Source organism: Schistocerca nitens, chromosome 2, assembly GCF_023898315.1.
Source record: "Schistocerca nitens isolate TAMUIC-IGC-003100 chromosome 2, iqSchNite1.1, whole genome shotgun sequence".
Lineage (NCBI taxonomy): Eukaryota > Metazoa > Arthropoda > Insecta > Orthoptera > Acrididae > Schistocerca > Schistocerca nitens.
The window spans coordinates 228,755,062-228,773,630 of record NC_064615.1 but is presented as its reverse complement, the minus strand read 5'-3'; the positions used below and the strand labels follow the sequence as shown (position 1 = coordinate 228,773,630).

The following is an 18,569-nucleotide window of genomic DNA, read 5'->3' as shown; positions in this document are numbered from 1 at the left end:
CAAGACCACTTCACATGTAACAACAGAAGGTTCAAATGGTTCAAATGGCTCTGAGCACTACAGGACTTAACTTCTAAGGTCATCAGTCCCCTAGAACTTAGAGCTATTTAAACCTAACTAACCTAAGGACATCACACACATCCACGCCCGAGGCAGGATTCGAACCTGCGACCATAGCGGTCACGCGATTCCAGACTGTAGCGCCTAGAACCGCTCAGCCACCCTGGCCAGCAACAACAGAAGGAATAACATGTTGTTGTTGTTGTGGTCCTCAGTCCTGAGAATGGTTTGATGTAGCTCTCCATGCTATTCTATCCTGTGCAAGCTTCTTCATCTCCCAGTACTTACTTCTGAATCTGGTTAGTGTATTCATCTCTTGGTCTCCCTCTACGATTTTTACCCTCCACACTGCCCTCCAATGCTAAATTTGTGATCCCCTGATGCCTCAGAACATGTCCTACCAACCGGTCCCTTCTTCTTGTCAACTTGTGCCACAAACTCCTCTTCCCCCCAATTCTATTCAATTCCTCCTCATTAGTTATGTGATCTACCCATCTAATCTTCAGCATTCTTCTGTAGCACCACATTTCGAAAGCTTCTATTCTCTTCTTGTCCAAACTATTTATCGTATCAAGGCCGTTATTACGGCCAGAGGTAGTTGTTCAGGGTACTGATTTCTCAGGATGTATGCGCCCAAAATGCGTGAATATGTAATCACATGTCAGTTCTAGTATGTCCAATGATTACCCGTTTATCATCTGCATTTCTTCTTGGTGTAGCAATTTTAATGGACAGCAGTGTATATGGTCCAAAATGTGTCACTTTATCCCAAACACTAAAAAAAAGTGAGGTCCTCCACATGGGTACTAAAAAGGTTTTGTTAACTTTCGCTTACATGATAAATCAATTTAAACATTGCTGATTATACTAAATGCCCAGGATTTACAATTTGAATCATCGCACAGAAAATCTGGTGTGGAAGGAAAACCAAAGACTGCTTTTTATTGGCAGAACCCTTTAGAAGATGCAACAAATCTACAAAAGAGATGCCTACACTACGCTTATCCATCCTGGAGTATTGGGGCGTGGTAGGGATCCTTACCAGATAGGATTGACGGAGGTCATCGGAAAAGCTCAAAGGAGGGCAGCTTGTCTTGTAGTATCGTGCAGTAGGGTAGAGATTGTCACGGATATGATAGGCGAACTGGGATGGGAATCATTAAAGCAGAAAGTTTCTCTTTCTCCTCCGCACTCGAATAACACTCTGAAAAAAAGAAGAAGAAAAATCGACGCACCACGATGTAATTATCCGAATGTGATGTATATGTAGAGACAAAGAAATGATCACAATTTCAGTAAAACTGCATGACGTATTCAAGAGAAAGAGCTTCATAAATTGAGCAAGTCAATAACGCGTTGGTCCACCTCTGGCCCTTATGCAAGCAAGTATTCGGCTTGGTATAGATTGATAGAGTTGTTGGATGTCCTCCTGAGAGATATCGTGCCACATTCTGTCCAACTGGCGCGTTAAGTCGTCAAGTTGCTGAGATGTCATTGACTGGAGTGGAACTGTCAACAGCCCGCTTCAAATTGAGCCCCGATGCGCAGCGAAGACGTGACTGCTGGTGCCTCTGACAGGTGTGGGTTACCAGCCTGACTGTCGCCAGCCATATGACCCGACAACCAGGAGTGATGGTCTGGGGTGCCGTTTCTTTTCGTAGCAGAATCCCATTGGTTGTCATCTGCGGCATCCTTACAGCACAGCGGTACGTCAACGATATAATATGCCCCGTTTTGTTGCACTTCGTGGCAATCCATCCTGGGATTACAATTCAGCAAGATAATGCCCTTCTGCACGCTAAAAGGGTATCTACTGCTTGTCTGCGTGTTTGCAAACCCTACCTTGTCCAGCAAAGTCTCCGGATCTCGCTGCAGTTGAGAACGTTTTGAGCATTCTGGACAGCGCCTTGCAACCGTCTCGGGATTTTGGCGATCTAACGCGCCATTTGGATAGTATTTGGCACGATGTCACCCCGGAGGACGTCGACAACTGTATCAATGAAAACCAAGCGGAATAACTGCTTCATAAGAGCCAACAGGCGGACCAACGTCTTTTGACTTGCTCAACTTGTCAAGCTCTTTCTCTAATTTTTCTTAAATCGTAATCATTTGTTTGTCTGTGCATGTACATCACCACATCTACCGATTTTCTTCCCATACGGAGAGTTCCTTCGTGGTACGTCCTTTCATTTTTTTCTTGCATTGTATTTAGTTGACTCTCACGTGCATAGTTATAAATGAGCGTAGTAAAGTAAGAGAAATCAGAGCTCGCACGGAAAGGTTTAGGTGTTCACTTTTCCCCGCTTACTGTTCAATAGGGGAACGATCGAGACAGAATCTGAAAGTCGTTGTAGGAACTCTCAACTAAGCACCTAATTGTGAATTGTAGAATAGTCATGTAGGTCTGTGTACGAATATTGTCAGATCTAGCAACAATATAAGCATTTGATTCACGGAATACTCGAACATTTTATCATACTCCACGGTGCAATGAAGCAGGTATTAAGAATTATGAACCCCGCGCAAATCCACCGCGGAAATTTAGCAGTACGTAATTCAGTTCATTGAGAGACAGTTCCATTGAGAGACAGTTTTGACGCAGGTGCAGTATTAGGAGCTGACAGCTCCTCTAAGCCGACAACAGCGATGACAGACCATTTCATTCAAAGCAGTTACAAAGCCGACTGTCCGGAGACCCTTGTCGTATGTCACATGTCAGAGTAAAGGGCCGTGCGACACGTCATGAGGTCGGATCACCTGCCATGCAGCAGACGTCTCAACGTGTAGATTGATGGCAGGGCTCCCGATTATTGCAGAGGGCCACCTCTCTCTCGGGCAAACGCCCGCTCGAATTATTGTTGTATCTGGCTCATCATTACAATCCTGTAAAGTGCTGACAATGAAAATGGTTCAGACAAACACAGATTGCCAACTGATGACCTGCGCTTTGCAGTAATTCGATTTCATTTGCTTCATGTTGTTTGATTGGCCAAATGTCGGAACGCACCGAAAACAAGACTCTCTAGAAATTACACCAATTTTGTGCGAATTTTCATAGCCAAACGAAGAGTGGGAAATTGACAAAAGGGGTATCATATTGACCATCCTAAGGTCTGCTTAGACACAATATCTGACTGGTGTGGAAAGTGGCAATTGTATTTCGACAAGGAAAAGAGTCAGGTCATCCACACGTGTACAAAAAAAAATCAGTTAAATCTCAATTACACGATAAATCACACAAATTTAAGGGCTGGAATACCTAGGAATTACAAATACGAAAAATTTAAATTTGAACGATCACATAAAAAATGTGGGGGAGGCAAACCAAAGACTACGTTTCATTGGCCGAACAAAGAGACTGCCTACACTACGCTTGTTCGTCCCCTGCTGAAGTATTGCTGTGCTATATGAGAAGCTTACTAGAAAGAATTGACGGAGGACATCGAAAAAGTCCAGAGTAAAGCAGTTCGTTTTGTATAGTAGAGTGTCACGGATATGATAAGCGAACTGGGATGGCAGTCATTAAAACAAAGGCATTTTTCGTTGCGGCGAGGTCTTTTCTAGAAATTTAGATCACCAACTTTCTCCTCTGCATGTGAAAATATTTTATTGTTGCCAACCTACATAGCGAGAAATGATCATCAAAATAAAATAGGAGAAAACAGACCTCGTACGAAAAAATTTAAGTGTTCGTTCTTCCTACATGCTATTAGAGATTGGAACGGTATAGAATAGTCTGAAAGGGGTGCAAAAAACCCTGTGCCACGCACTTAAGTGTGAACTGCAGAGTAGTTATGTAGATGTAGCAGCTTTCGCAGACAATTAATTGCCTGAAAGTAAACAGAGTAATTAACAAAAAATTAATTAGTGATTTGAGGGGGAAAAATTTCGAATTTTCATAGTCATATGAGGATTGCGAAATGGAAAAAGGATTTATCAAATATCACGACGACTTCTTTCGCGACCGAATCCTTGGATAGAAAGTTCTCGGTAAAGTTGCCGCTTAAAAATCGGATAAAATTTCAAGCTTTCATTTCTGATTGACTGTCGTGAAACTGATGCTCGAAGTTTCACGACAACCAGAGTTAGCCCCTGACGATGACGATAGAGGCAGTCTTCGAAAGCTTGGGATTTTATCTGATTTTCATGCGGCAAAACTACCGAGAATTTTCTATCCTGGAGTATCAAACTGATCAGCGTGAAATCTAGTTTTGCGAAAGAAAGATGTGATGGGATGAAATTAATCAGGGTAATTAGGGAAAACTTAATTACTGATTTCCGAGAAAGTTGAAATATTTCACGAACAGCTACTGCCAACTACGTAAATGAAGTGTCAAAAAATATTAAATCACAGCATAAAGTGACAGTGCTCTGCCCGCACTTGATCCGTATATTCTTGATTATAATAGAGTATATATCATTATTTAAATATTTTATATTTCATTCTTACTGAACAAAACTTGAAAATTAAAAAAAAATTGAAAAAAATACCGTCAAATGTTTTGTGAAACGATTTGTCTAAAAGTGAGATATACGATGGATTAGAAGAACATTAGACGTACTTTTGAATGATCCTCGAAATCGTGTGCAGCCAATGAAGTGCTGACTGAGAATTTAAAGTCAATTTAACTTAGAATTTTGAAAAGTACTGGAGGACATTTGTCTCGTGGAGTTTCACGCAGTACTCTACTTTTGCCACTAACATATGAGCATCTCAGCTATTGCATATGATTTCGAAAATCATTCATAGGCGCGTCAAATGTTTCTCTAATCTGTTTTATTTCTTACTTTAAGAGAAATTCATTCCACAAAATATTTGACTTTTTTCAATTTTTTAAAAAATTTTACTTACTGCCGCTGTGTGTTTTATGTATTTTGTGTCACTTTACTACTACCCCTGTGGCTACAGTGCCCCCTTTTCTTTCCTTTTTAATAATTAAAGGAACTGAGGATGACATGAAAGACGTCTGCCAGGTGCGAGTACGACTGGCGCACTGAGGGTTCCATACAAACTTAATTACGTATATACACTCCTGGAAATGGAAAAAAGAACACATTGACACCGGTGTGTCAGACCCACCATACTTGATCCGGACACTGCGAGAGGGCTGTACAAGCAATGATCACACGCACGGCACAGCGGACACACCAGGAACCGCGGTGTTGGCCGTCGAATGGCGCTAGCTGCGCAGCATTTGTGCACCGCCGCCGTCAGTGTCAGCCAGTTTGCCGTGGCATACGGAGCTCCATCGCAGTCTTTAACACTGGTAGCATGCCGCGACAGCGTGGACGTGAACCGTATGTGCAGTTGACGAACTTTGAGCGAGAGCGTATAGTGGGCATGCGGGAGGCCGGGTGGACGTACCGCCGAATTGCTCAACACGTGGGGCGTGAGGTCTCCACAGTACATCGATGTTGTCGCCAGGGTTTGGCGGAAGGTGCACGTGCCCGTCGACCTGGGACCGGACCGCAGCGACGCACGGATGCACGCCAAGACCGTAGGATCCTACGCAGTGCCGTAGGGGACCGCACCGCCATTTCACAGCAAATTACGGACACTGTTGCTCCTGGGGTATCGGCGAGGACCATTCGCAACCGTCTCCATGAAGCTGGGCTACGGTCCCGCACACCGTTAGGCCGTCTTCCGCTCACGCCCCAACATCGTGCAGCCCGCCTCCAGTGGTGTCGCGACAGGCGTGAATGGAGGGACGAATGGAGACGTGTCGTCTTCAGCGATGAGAGTCGCTTCTGCCTTGGTGCCAATGATGGTCGTATGCGTGTTTGGCGCCGTGCAGGTGAGCGCCACAATCAGGACTGCATACGACCGAGGCACACAGGGCCAACACCCGGCATCATGGTGTGGGGAGCGATCTCCTACACTGGCCGTACACCACTGGTGATCGTCGAGGGGACACTGAATAGTGCACGGTACATCCAAACCGTCATCGAACCCATCGTTCTACCATTCCTAGACCGGCAAGGGAACTTGCTGTTCCAACAGGACAATGCACGTCCGCATGTATCCCGTGCCACCCAACGTGCTCTAGAAGGTGTAAGTCAACTACCCTGGCCAGCAAGATCTCCGGATCTGTCCCCCATTGAGCATGTTTGGGACTGGATGAAGCGTCGTCTCACGCGGTCTGCACGTCCAGCACGAACGCTGGTCCAGCTGAGGCGCCAGGTGGAAATGGCATGGCAAGCCGTTCCACAGGACTACATCCAGCATCTCTACGATCGTCTCCATGGGAGAATAGCAGCCTGCATTGCTGCGAAAGGTGGATATACACTGTACTAGTGCCGACATTGTGCATGCTCTGTTGCCTGTGTCTATGTGCCTGTGGTTCTGTCAGTGTGATCATGTGATGTATCTGACCCCAGGAATGTGTCAATAAAGTTTCCCCTTCCTGGGACAATGAATTCACGGTGTTCTTATTTCAATTTCCAGGAGTGTAGATCATTCTTTTCGCGAATCGACAATCTCGATGATTTTTGCCAGTTATCGACATTGATACTGGCAACATATCGGTTCCAGGAATTCGAAGACTTTCGAGAATGATCTAATTTCAAGTTTGACGTCTGATAACAAATGACAAAGAAATATTTTGTCGTGTGATATATTTACAGAATAACAATTTGCTGATTTTTTCCCCTTTACTTGCACTGTGAAACCTTGCTTCTCGCCAAATTTCATGGTTCCAGATTAACGGGAAGTACTCTATAGGTTTTGATGAGTGAGTGTGCGAGTATTAGAATATGTTGAATAAATTACCGTATCTTTTGATTGCATTGACTTCGAAGCTTAAATTTGTTACACCACCAGTGAACTGTAGACGTTCCTACGTGACATAAATTTCAACTTGATACATCTACCGGTTCATGAGGAAAAGGATTTTTAACAGTCGGAATGAAAGATAGACAGACAGGCAAGTGAGCCTGTAAGGGTACGGAACCCTGAAAGGGCGAAACTGGTCATCCAATAAAATAAATAAGTGGCAGTGTTTGACTTCCTGTTATGCAGTATCGTCAGACTGAATTTATTTCTAAGATAATGAGGAAAGCTGAAGAAATGGATTAAAATTTGTGGCATGGCTGGAACTTGAACCCAGGTCTTCTTGCTTACTGGGCACGTATGCGAGCTGTTACACCACCACAGCGTCATAGCAAACGTGGATGCTTGAACTATTCTCGTCCGACGCCCTCCATAACACAAACTCCAATTCATATCTTCAGCTTATTTTCCCGTTCTTCAGTTTCCATCACTATCGTCAAATAAGGTGAGACTCAAATCCCTTCAGGAAAATTTGGTTATATCAGATCTATGAATTAATTTCCTTTACTTTCCTGTTAATGTCAGTAAGAGAGCAATTTTAGGTGAAAATTTTTGAGGGGATGGGATCAGAAATTACGCCTTATGCAAGACACGTTTTTTCTGTTTTGTTTCGCTCATACATGTTTCAGCACTTTTGTGCTATCATCAGTGGGTTTAATTTTTATTTTTAACTTTAAGATTGTTGTTACATATTAATACTTGTGTTGTTTATAACATTATGTCAAAGTTACATTTATAGCTTAATTGGCGAAAAGTGGATGTATGCATTAGTTTCGCCAGTTAAGCTAAAAATGGAACTTCGACATAATGTTATAAACAACACAAATGTTAATATGTAACAACAATTTTAAAGTTAAAAATAAAAATCAAATATACTGATGATAGCACAAAAGTGCTAAAACATATATGGGTTAAACAAAACAGAAAAAAAAGTGTCTTGCATAAGGCGGAACTTCTCATCCCACTTTCGTAGCAAAAAAGGACACAACAATAAGAACTGCACCACAAGATGATTTTTGAGAGTGGTTAGATGTGACATAAATAAATATGGAGGTTGTAATCTTACCCTCCCACACATCACAATTAAACTTCTTTGTCTTTGCACAAATTTTCAAAGCTTCGAGAGGCGTAAGATGTACAAAAGAAGAACTTCTTACTTATCTTGATTTTCTCTCTTGTTGTTTTTGCTGATGGCTCCAAGTCTTGTCTAGGGGTACACTCTTGCATCTGAAATTTCGATTCTGTAGGTTCTTGATGACTAAATAACTGACGAAGATTTTTCCTGTTGCTATGATTTTCTTTCCTTTTTATCCCATTCTTCTAAATCACACCGACTTTGCAATTTTCACATCTATCACACCAGAAATTACATTGTTGTTGACAAGTTTAGAAAAACATCTACTTCCTCCAGAGGCATGGCCACCACTACTCACATTCTGCCGTACTCACAATTTCCAAAGAGTTTACAAAGCAAAAAAGTTTGCAAACTTTCTCGACAGGAGAAGAATCTTTACCAAATTATATCATTATTTCATAGAGAAATCAAGAAATAAATTTAATAAGTAGCGTTAGAGTATGCTATTAATAATATGAATTTTAAGTTGTTTTTGTTGTTATGGTCTTCAGCCCTGAGACTGGTTTGATGCAGCTCTCCATGCTACTCTATCCTGTGCATCTCCTAGTACCTACTGCAACCTACATCCTTCTGAATTTGCTTAGTATACTCATCTCTTGGTCTCCCTCTACGATTCTTACCCTCCACGCTGCCCTCCAATACTAAATTGGTGATCCCTTGATGCCTCAGAACATGTCCTACCAACCGATCCCTTCTTCTAGTCAAGTTGTGCCACAAACTCCTCCCCAATCCTATTCAATACCTCCTCATTAGTTATGTGATCTACCCATCTAATCTTCATCATTCTTCTGTAGCACCACATTTCGAAAGCTTCCATTCACTTCTTGTTCAAACTATTTATCGTCCAAGTTGCACTTCCATACATGGCTACACTCCATACAAATACTTTCAGAAACGACTTCCTGACACTTAAATCTATACTCGATGTTAAAAAATTCCTCTTCTTCAGAAATGCTTTCCTTGCCATTGCCAGTCTACATTTTATATCCTCTCTACTTCGACCATCGTCAGTTATTTTGCCCCAAAATAGCAAAACTCCTTTACTACTTTAAGTGTCTGATTTTCTAATCTAATTAGGAATCCAATTTTAAGTATGCCACAGATTTTGTAATTTCAATTATTTTTAAAAGAAGTGTAATTTTAACTGTTATTACATATCGATTCTAACGCTTTAACTTCTTTTTATACATTTTAGCTTCAAATATAACACATCGTATACTACAAATACATATGAATTCTTTTAGTGAAACAGCTGAGATAATTTTAACCTATGCAAGAATCGATAGTATACATGTTATCGGTTATTTCTATAAAAAAAAGGTAATGTTAGAGGAGGGTGACCCATTAGAAGGTGTACTACAATGTGTCTTTTTTTGCTAATGTCCTTTTACCGATAGTTTTTATTGTTCGGATTCTCGTCTCAAAGCCCGGTTGCCGAAACAGCGCTTTCTAAAAATGACTCATACAAAGGGTACAATTTCCGAGACCCGGTGGCCAGACATAATTACTGAAATGCGCTGCTGAAATACGTCCCGGAGCCCGCATCCCGACAACGGCCTCTAGCGCTGTAGGGGGACTGCAGCGAACAGACGGAGGAGCGCTTTGTAGCGACTTCCCTCCTCTCCGTGTGCCACCGCCGCCTTTTGCAGGTCTTGTCAGCCCTGTAGCCGGCAGAATACAGTCCTCTACTTCCAGCCGCCCTTACCCTTCTAAGCAGATACATTTCTGCAGCGGACAGAGAGATAATTGTCTTGGTGCATGGAATACTATTTTGGAAAATGACGTTGGCTGAATGTCAGGGAGACCCCACATCGGTAACTTTAATACTAATCGAAAAAAATCATCTCACGAGATTGTGAGTGATAAAACTGAGTAATAATGCTGGATACGTAAAGTTCTTGGGTGCGTCGTTCTTTTAGTTCAAAAATGGTTCAAATGGCTCTGAGCACTATGGGACTCAACTGCTGAGGTCATTAGTCCCCTAGAACTTAGAACTAGTTAAACCTAACTAACCTAAGGACATCACAAACATCCATGCCCGAGTCAGGAGCCGGCCGCGGTGGTCTAGCGGTTCTGGCGCTGCAGTCCGGAACCGCGGGACTGCTACGGTCGCAGGTTCGAATCCTGCCTCGGGCATGGCTGTGTGTGATGTCCTTAGGTTAGTTAGGTTTAAGTAGTTCTAAGTTCTAGGGGACTTATGACCTAAGATGTTGAGTCCCATAGTGCTCAGAGCCATTTTTGAACCGAGTCAGGATTCGAACCTGCAACCGTAGCGGTCTTGCGGTTCCAGACTGAAGCGCCTTTAACCGCACGGCCACTTCGGCCGGGTTCTTTTAGTTGTTGCCTGTCCGAAGACTGATTTGATGCACAGAGGATGAACAAAAATATGGAAACACTGCGTCTCAAAAATGAGATCTACAGGAAGTGCAAAATGGCTAAGCAGGGATGGCTAGAGGACAAATGTAAGGATGTAGAGGCTTATCTCACTAGGGGTAAGGCAGATACGGCTCACAGGAAAATTAAAGAGACCTCTAGAGGGTCTATAGAAGGGCTGTGTACAGTCCAGCCAGATCGACTTCTCACCAAAAAGAACGAGGGAAGTGCTCTGCAGGAACAGTTCGAGTTAGAGGAATGCTTGATATATGACCCTGGAATTACAGACTAAAAGTAAGTAAGGAAAATACTTTTTGTGATCAACATTTGTTCAAACATAACTTTTGGACCACCATATTGGATTATCCATATTCATCTAACTTGAGATTTGTTTTCACCGACACCAAAAATATATTAATAACATGTGGTTTTTATGCAACTTGAACTAATAATAGATATAAAAGTTTCCCCTAAACTTTAAAAATGTTTTTTCTACAGAGACGGTTTGTCAAAAGTGTATGCAGCATAAAGTAAAAACGGTTCATCTTATTAACTTCTATCTTTGACCCCTGAAAAGCAAACAGTTTTCTTGGGAGCTTATACCTATAATATATTAAAGTTGCTAGTATCAAATATTTTTTGTAAAGCAATAAAGAGTGAGCAAAACCACCAAAACTCGTACGCAAAGTTTAAATTAGCACCGTATCGTTAAAATTAAGTATATTTCATTGTGGTTAGGTATAAGCTCCCATAAATTTAATCTAGTATCAACTGATGTAATCGATTTTTTATTTCAGATAACTCCTGAGTGACTAAAGTGCACGCAGTCTGCGTACTTCAAACTCGCATTCCCTTGATCTGGCCTTAGCTATTTTATAAGACGACTCGGCAGTACACGCCGAAGGACTGTAATGAGACTGATACCGGTCACGAAAGCCAACGTACGAGGGTTGCCCAGAAAGTAATGCACCGCGTTTTTTTTTTTTTTTTCTCGGCCGAAAAGGATGCTAAGAATGCGAAACATTACGTATGTATAATTTGAAGTCTTCTGAGTGAGTGCGCAAAGTATCCGTCACTTCCGACTGATAGCGTAGCTTCAGGACAGCTTCAAAATGGTGTCTTTAGGTTTAATACGTTACAAGCAACGTGTCGTCGTTGAATTTCTCATTGCAGGGAAAGAAACCGTGGGGAATATTCAGAAACGCTTGTGCAAAGTCCATGGAGCATCTGCTGTCGACAGAAATACAGTTAGTCGCTGGGCACGGAGGGTGAGGTCATTAGGCGGTTCGGCGGAGCTCCATGATTTGCAGCGGTCCTGAGACCTGACACACCCGACCTAGCCCCTCGGACTTCCACTTATTTGGGCCATTAATGGATGTCATTCGTGGAACACATTTTGAGGACGATGGAGGGGGGGGGGGTGATTCACACAGAGAAGCACTGGCTCCACCATCATGACACGGATTGGTACCGACAGGGCGTACACGCCCTTGATTCGCGCTGGAGGAAGATCACAGAACAGGACGGAGATTACGTGGAAAAATAGGGCGTGTAGATAAAATACCATTCTTTCGTGTGTATAGTTCTCGTTATGTGCAATAAAGAGTTGTTGAAGGAAAAAAAATGCGCTGCTTTACATTCTGGGCAACCCTCGTATTTGTAAAACTGGTTTTGACCTATGACTGTGTGAATGAGTGAGTGTGTGACGTGTCGGCAGACTGCTGGGCTTCCGGAGGGCGATGCCGGTGTCGGGGCGCGTGCTGAACATGACGAGTGAGCTGTACGAGCTGGCGGACGGCGAGCTGCTGAAGACGTTCTTCGTGTCGCCGTCGGACAACCTGTGCTTCCACGGGCGCTGCTCGTACTACTGCGACACGGCGCACGCCATCTGCGGCAACCCGGACACGCTGGAGGGCAGCTTCGCCGCCTTCCTGCCCGACAAGGCGGTCGCGCCGCGCAAAGTGTGGAGGCACCCCTGGCGGCGCTCCTACCACAAGCGCCGGAAGGCCCAGTGGGAGAACGGTGAGTAGCCGGCCGGCCGCTGCCTGCTCCGTAACACCAATGTCCGCAACTCCTGTGTGCCGCAGCATCCTTGCATATACACTCATGCTCATAAATTAAGGAAACTGCTTATACACGGTGAAACAGTGCTCTGGTGAGCGGTTTGCGGGTTTAAATCACCTCGGGGTATGACCGTGCGGTGCATTCGACCTGCGGTCGTCGCACGGTGGCGCAGGCAGCAGTCCACATACGAAGAGGTGTGTCGGTGCATGTCGGAGTACCGTGCAGCGAAGACGTTTTCAGACGTGCTAATGGTTACTGTATGTTGAAAATCGCTCAAAGAACACTTATTGATGACGTTATGAGGGGTAGAATACTAGGCTGGTCAAACACAGCAGGTCGTAGCACGGGCTCTCCGTGTGCCACAAAGTGTGCTCTCAAGATTATAGACGGAAACGTGTCCAGGCGCTACAGTGCGCGACGTCCACTGTGTACAGCACCACAAGAAGACCGATATCTCACCATCAGTGCCCGCAGACGGCCACGGAGTACTGCAGGTAGCCTTGCTCGGGACCTTACCGCGGCCACTGGAACGGTTGTCTCCAGACACACAGTCTACAGACGACTGAACAGACATGGTTTATTCGCCTGGAGACCTGCAAGGTGGGTTCCACTGACCCCTGGCCACAGGAGAGCCCGTAAAGCCTGGTGTTAGGAACACACTACATGGCCATTGGTACAATGGTCCCAGGTTATGTTCACCGACGAGTCCAGGTATAGAATGAGATTTTCATTCTGCAGCAGGAGAGCTTCTGTAAAGTTTGGAAGGTAGGAGACGAGGTACCGGCAGAAGTAAAGCTGTGAGGACGAGGCGTGAGTCGTGCTTGGGTAGCTCAGTTGGTAGAGCACTTGCCCGTGAAAGGCAAAGGTCCCGAGTTCGAGTCTCGGTCCCGCACACAGTTTTAATCTGCCAGGAAGTTTCATATCAGCGCTCACTCCGCTGCACAGTGGAAATCTCATTCTGGAAACACCTCCCAGGCTGTGGCAAAGCCATGTCTCCGCAATATCCTTTCTTTCAGGAGTGCTAGTTCTGCAAGGTTCGCAGGAGAGATTCTGTTAAGTTTGGAAGGTAGGAGACGAGGTACTGGCAGAAGTAAAGCTGTGAGGACGTGGCGTGAGTCGTGCTTGGGTAGCTCAGTTGGTAGAGCACTTGCCCGTGAAAGGCAAAGGTCCCGAGTTCAAGTCTCGGTTCGGCACACAGTTTTAATCTGCCAGGAAGAGTCCAGGTATAGTCTGAACAGTGATTCTCGCCGGGTTTTCATCTGCCGTGAACCAGGAACCAGATACCAACCCCTTAATGTCCTTGAAAGGGACCTTTATGGAGGTCGTAGTTTGATGGTGTGGGGTGGGATTATGATTGGTGCACGTACACCCCTGCATGTCTTTGACAGAGGAACTGTAACAGGTTCGGTGCATCGGGACATCATTTTACACCAGTACGTCCGCCTTTTCAGGGAGGCAGTGGGTCCCACCTTCCTCCTGATGGATGATAACGCAAGGCCGCACCGAGCTTCCATCGTGGAGGAGTACCTTGAATCAGAAGATATCGGGCAAATGGAGTGGCCTGCCTGTTCTTCAAACCTAAATCCCATCAAGCACGTCTGGGATGCTCTCGGTCTGCACGTCTTCAAACCCCTACGACACTTCAGGAGCTCCGGCAGGAACAGGTGCAAGAATGGGCGGCTATTCCCGAACTGCTGCTCGAACACCTGATCCAGAGTATGCCAACCCGTTGTGCGGCCTGTGTACGTGTGCATGGTTACCATATCCCATATTGATTTCGGGGTATATGTGCAGCAAACAGTGGCGTTTTGTAGCACATGTGTTTCGGGACTGCTTTCTCAACTTACCACCAATACCGTGGACTTACAGATCTGTGTCGTATGTGTTCCCTATGTGCCTATGCTATTAGCGGCAGTTTTGTGTAGTGCCACGTTGTGTGGCACCACATTCTGCAATTATCCTTAATTTATGAGCATGAATGTATTCTCAGTTCGAATATCATAAACTTTCTTGGGACTGAGGAGCTTATTTCCACGAATCAGCATGGTTTTAGAAAGCATCTCTCATGCGAAATTCAGCTTACCCTTTTCTCACATGATATACCGAGAAGTATGGATGAAGGGCAACAGGCAGATTCCGTATTTCTAGACTTCCGGAAAGCATATGATACGGAGCCCCATTGCAGGTTGTTAACGGAGGTACGAGCGTATGGAATAAGCTCACAGATATGTGAGTGGCTCGACGAATTCTTAAATAATAGAATCCAGGACGTTGTCCTCGACGACGATTGTTCATCAGAGAAGTGTGATAGGACCGCTGTTGTTCTCTGGACACATAAATGATTTGGTGGTCAGGGTGGACACCAGTTTGCGGTTGTTTTCTGATGATGCCGCGGTGTACGGTAAGGTGTCGAAGTTCAGTGGAAATGGAAATGAGCATTTGGCGTCATTGGCCGGGAGGCCCTTGCGGGACAGGTCCGGCCGCCTCGGTGCAAGTCTTATTACATTCGACGCCACATTGGGCAACCTGCGCGCCGGATGAGGATGAAATGATGATGAAGACAGCACAACATCCAGTCCCTGAGCGGAGAAAATCCCCGACCCGGCCGGGAATAGAACCCGGGCCCTTAGGACGGCTATCCGTCACACTGACCACTCAGCTATCGGGGCGGACGTAGGAGTGACTGAAGACGACAAAATTTCCAGTTGGTGTGATGAATGGCAGCTAGCTCTAAATGTAGAAAAATGTGAGTTAATGCGGATGAGTAGGACGATCAAACCTGTAATGTTCAGATACAATATAACTAGTGACACAGTTAAGTCATTTAAATATCTGGGCATAACGTTGCAAAGGAGGATGTGAGAGCTGTGGTTCGAAACGCGAATGGTCGACTTCGGTTTATTGGGAGAGTTTCAGGAAAGAGTGGTTCACCTGTAAGGGAGACCGCAGGTAGGACGCTGGTGCGACCTGTTCTTGAGTACTGTTCGAGTGTTTGGGATCCGTACCAGGTCGAATTTAAGGAAGACATCGAAGCAATTCAGAGGCGGGCTTCTAGATTTGTTACCGATAGGTTCGAAAAACAGTTAAGTGTTACGCAGATGCTTCGAGGACTCAAATGGGAATCCCTGGAGGGAAGGCGACGTTCTTTTCGAGAAACACTGTTGAGAAAATTTAGAGAACTGGCATTTGAAGCTGACTGCTGAAAGAATCTACTGGCGCCAACATACATGGCGCGTAAGGACCACGAAGATAACATGCGAGAAATTAGGGCTCATACAGAGGCATACAGACAGTCCTTTTTCCCTCACTCTACTTGCGGAGTATCTGTGTAGATGTAGATGTTGTTACCAGAGGATAGTGTACCTACGGTGGTACTTCAGTCCAGTGACTGATTTCATCACAGCGTGAAGCAACGCGCAACTACAAACCGTCTTGCCGGCCGCTGTGGTCGAGCAGTTCTAGGCGATTCAGTCTGGAACCACGCGGCTGCTACGGTCGCAGTTTCGAATCCTGCCTCGGGCATGGATGTGTGTGATGTCCTTAGGTTAGTTAGGTTTAAGTAGTTCTACGTCTAGGGGACTGATGAACTCAGATGTTAAGTCCCATAGTGCTTAGAGCCATTTGAACCATTTTTTTGAACAAACCGTCGTAATCATTTCCCAACTATTCCTACCGTTTTCGTTGTGGTTAGACATGCCTTTTTGTTACGCACAGCATTTCCCGTTCTACAAATTTAACCATTTAACCCTTTCATTAACAACGGTACATGCATTGATGAACCAACACGTTTAGACTACATGCATAATAGCTTGTTTCTCCGTCTTTGGAACGAAATATCTGTGTATCACGGATCCGACAGTTTGCTGATAGATTTGTGGAGGTCTGTGGCGTTAGACGTCTACGCATAGATCACGTAATTCGCGTAAATAACAGGCCGCTGATTTGCGTACGCGGTGATGGCGTCCTAAAATGACCCAGATGGGTTCCATAGGATTTACATCAGGCGAATTTGGTCACAATCAACATGAGTTCATTACAATGCTCCTCAAACCACAGTAGCATGGTTATAGCTAAGAGATAAGGGCAATTATACTGGTGAAAGATTACATCGCCTTCGGGGAAGACATCAAACATTAAGGGATGCAGGTGGTTTGCTGCTGTTAGCGTGCCTTCGATTACTACTACAGGTCCCATGCAAGGGCGATAGAATGTCTCCCATTGCATAATACTGCTTCCACCAGGCTGCGTCCGTGCGCGCTGCACGTTTCGAGCCGCCGTTCACCTCGATGACGGCGTTTGTGGAGACGACCATCGACCTAGTGCAGCAAAAATGTGATTCGCCCCGAAGAGCCGACACTTTCCCATTGATCGATCGTCGAATCCCTATGGCTCCGTGTCCACTGCAATCGTAATTGAAGATGTCGTTGGGTCAATATGTGAACACGTAGGGGTTGTCTGCTGCGGAGCTCCGTGTTAAACAATGTACGATGAAAGCTGAGTTCCGAAACACTTGTGCGTGCACCAGCGTTGTGCTCTTACGGCAGAGATGCCAAGATCACCATCTGTTCTAGTTTACATAGCAGACAAGCCACCGCATACCACGTTCTTTCAAGAGTCGTGGACGTCCAGCCATAACGCCTAGTGGTAGTTCCACTATCCTTCTACCTCTTTCCGTAGATGCTCACGACACTAGCACGTGAACAAACGACCAGCTTCACCGTTTTCGAGATACTCGTTCATAGGCTCTGCTTAGTAATAATCTGCCCTCTGTCAAAGTCGCTTACCTGAATGGACTTCCCCATTTGCAGCCCATATCTTCGCTAGGGTGATAACCGTCCGTGTCTGCTTACATACTTTTGTTACCTCGGCACGTGCCCGCAACGTCACCAGGCGGCATCTAACGTCGCGGTGGGCAGTGGTCGTAATGTTTCGGCTGATCATTGCATGTGTTCCACGATAGGTTATCACAGAACCAATTGGAATGTCTTGCTCTATGTATCAGTGTCCCACAGGTAAAGAGAAGCCTACTAATGATCAGCACAATTCTTACCATTACAAAAAAAATGGTTCAAATCGCTCTGAGCACTATGGGAGGTCATCAGTCCCCTAGAACTTAGAACTACTTAAACCTAACTAACCTAAGGACCTCACACACATCCACGCACGAGGCAGGATTCGAACCTGCGACCGTAGCGGTCGCGCGGTTCCAGACTGAAGCGCCTAGATCCGCTCGGCGTCACCGGTCGGCCTTACCATTACAGACTGCGCCTGTAGGTTGTACTGTTCTCAAGTTTCACTGTTAACCCGCGTCGCCATATTGTCACACCGAAATAGTTCGCACTCAATTACCAGATTCGCAAAACGGGCTGCATTCGCGCCTCTCCGGACGCATTGTGTCAATGACTTACGCCCTCACATTGACCCTCGCCACACACAAACGATGCCCATCTTGAGAACCTGTAGTGTGAGTTATAAACATGAAGAGATGCTCTGTCCACTGATGTGTGTCTGTTTCAGTTCGTCTTGCAGTTTTTGAGCAGTTGTCTTCTGACACCAAGGTGGTACTTATACTATGTGATCAAAAGTATCCGGACACCTGCCTGAAAATGACTGACAAGTTCGTGGAGCCCTCCATCGGCAATGGTGGAATTCGATATGGTGCTGGCCCACCCTTGGCCTTGATGACAGCTTCCACTCTCGCGGGCATACATTCAATCAGGTGCTGGAAGATTTCTTGGGGAATGACTGCCCATTCTTCACGGAGTGCTGCACTGAGGAGAAGTTTTTTCTTTTTTTCACTTGCCGCCCTGATTTTACGACCCACCACCTAATTGCATAAGGAGGGTCTCTATTGACCACTTAGCCCCCTGCGATCGGTATATGGGCGCGATATGGCTGAACCTCCACACCAGTTCCCGCATCCGATCGCACCGTTGCCCGTGTCCCGCCACGTGGAGGCGGGTCATAGTTGATCGTGTTTTGTTTTTCTCTCTTTTGTTTTGTTTGCTTTCACTTGGTTATCTTTGTTTGCTATTTGTCTTCATTTCTGAGGAGAGGTATCGATGTCGGTCGGTGAGGCCTGGCACGAAGTCCAAAACATCCCAGAGA

The 18,569-nt window shown here is 45.2% G+C and overlaps 1 protein-coding gene across 1 annotated transcript in view; it reads left to right on the top strand.

Moving 5' to 3' along the window:
• The window catches only part of LOC126234940 (extracellular serine/threonine protein CG31145-like), a 186,670-nt gene that overhangs the window by 128,208 nt on the left and 39,893 nt on the right, over positions 1–18,569 (top strand). The window contains exon 5 of the mRNA XM_049943679.1: positions 12,115–12,419. Within this exon, the coding sequence (XP_049799636.1) occupies positions 12,115–12,419 (305 nt within the window). The remainder of the gene's footprint in view (positions 1–12,114; positions 12,420–18,569) is intronic.